This window comes from Pundamilia nyererei, unplaced genomic scaffold (assembly GCF_000239375.1).
Source record: "Pundamilia nyererei isolate P.nyererei 1_Seehausen unplaced genomic scaffold, PunNye1.0 scaffold00580, whole genome shotgun sequence".
Taxonomy (NCBI): Eukaryota; Metazoa; Chordata; class Actinopteri; order Cichliformes; family Cichlidae; genus Pundamilia; species Pundamilia nyererei.
The window spans coordinates 135,222-136,932 of record NW_005187981.1 but is presented as its reverse complement, the minus strand read 5'-3'; the positions used below and the strand labels follow the sequence as shown (position 1 = coordinate 136,932).

At 31.6% G+C, this 1,711-nt stretch overlaps 1 protein-coding gene across 1 annotated transcript in view; it reads right to left on the bottom strand.

Moving 5' to 3' along the window:
• The window catches only part of LOC102193464 (trichohyalin-like), a gene marked incomplete at its 3' end in the record, with an annotated part of 13,530 nt that extends 12,392 nt beyond the window's left edge, over nt 1-1,138 (bottom strand). The window contains exon 1 of the mRNA XM_005754521.2: nt 1,047-1,138. Coding sequence (XP_005754578.2) covers nt 1,047-1,052 — 6 coding nt within the window. The remainder of the gene's footprint in view (nt 1-1,046) is intronic.
• Between the last annotated feature and the right edge of the window lie 573 nt (nt 1,139-1,711).

Genomic DNA, 1,711 nt, shown 5'->3' with positions numbered 1-1,711 from the left:
AAAATAAATATCTTGTATGTAAGGTGACCTTGAGGGTCTTTAAAGGTGCTTATAAATTAAATGTATTGTTGTTGTTATTGTTATTGTTATTGTTGTTATTGTTGTTATTATTGTTATTGTTGTTATTGTTATTGTTGTTATTGTTGTTATTGTTATTGTTGTTATTGTTGTTGTTGTTATATTTTTTCTCAATAATAATAATAATAACACAAATTATTATCATTTTCATTTAACAAGTGAAAATAACATTAAAAACTATTAATTAACCAAGCATAACTTTGTTTTCAACATATAACTCATTAGTTGGATTAACATATGTTTAAGTTCAAGTTCAAATTCTGCTAACTGACTGAGAAACACACCTGGCAATGTATTCAAAACTGCATTTGTAGTAGATATCTCCAGACCAAATTTTACCATTATGACACAGACTCACAAGTCTGAGGTGAAAAAAAACTAAGCGTAAATTTAGAGGTAACTGTGCTTTTGCTGTAACTGCTCCAAAGTTTTGGAATGATCTGCCCTTCCACGTTAAGCAGGCCTCTTTTCTTTCTAAGTTTAAAACGTTTCTTAAAACATATTTATTTGCTGAAGACTGGCCTTTTTTATAACAGGTTGACTCTGTTATACTGTTCATTAAAAAAAAAAACTGGAATATATAGATAGATATTCCAGTGATGACCTGTGCTCTAAACATTTCTAGGAATCTTTTTGCAACACATTAATGTGTTGGCTACTATACAGAGTTTATCAAACAAGTGTGAGTCTACTATTGGATAAATAACTGTATTAGGTATTACTTTCTCTCTGTGAAAGCTTATAAATATTTTAAGTATATGTATATAAATAATATATAATAATAATAAATATAAATACATCCTGAATGTAAAACTAATAAAATTACAACATATTAGTAAAACTGAGTCAATGTATTGAACCAAATCAAAAGTATTGTTTTTATGCCTTCTATCTATCCTATGTCAGTTCCCTGCCCCCAGTCCCCACTTCAAACCTTGGATGAGTAGAAAAACTATAATTCATCCTACCTCCATGTTCTTTTGCCTTGTAAATTTAAAAACAAAGCTGTGTAGCAGGTCATCTGAGAGTCCTGTGCTGGTTCACTTTGACGGCAGTTCTGTGGAAGTGTAGCAAGTGAGGACTAATCTGACCTAAACATTGTATATCTTCTCTGTCCACACCACCACTTTGATTATCAGATAAACATGGCATCCAATAAGTGTGTCTAATTGGATAATAGGTAATGTTTGGCTGCAAAAACGTCATGCTCCCTGAGTCTGGTCTCAGCTGATAAGGGTGGGGTCCATACTTGGCTGCATAGAGCCATTCTCCATGTATGCAAAACACACAGACTTGTGTGCTTACTATGCTTCCGTATTCCAACATTTTAAAGATACAAATAACATCTGCTAGCTTTTTTAGTAAGAATCGCTTGTGAAAAGTAGTGTGCAGTGTGATTATGTACAGAATTTGTTCAAACTAATAAAACCTTGACTTGAAACCCGCATTAAAAGGGAATACGATATTTAACAACATTTACATACACCATATACTTGTATCTGACAATACAGGAAAACCACAGTTCTACAGGTTCAGAGGAGACCATGTTGGTATTTACAAAGTGGTATATCAAAACCACAAATTCTTTGCAATTGCATTATTCTTAAAATATTTTATAAATATAACTTAATAT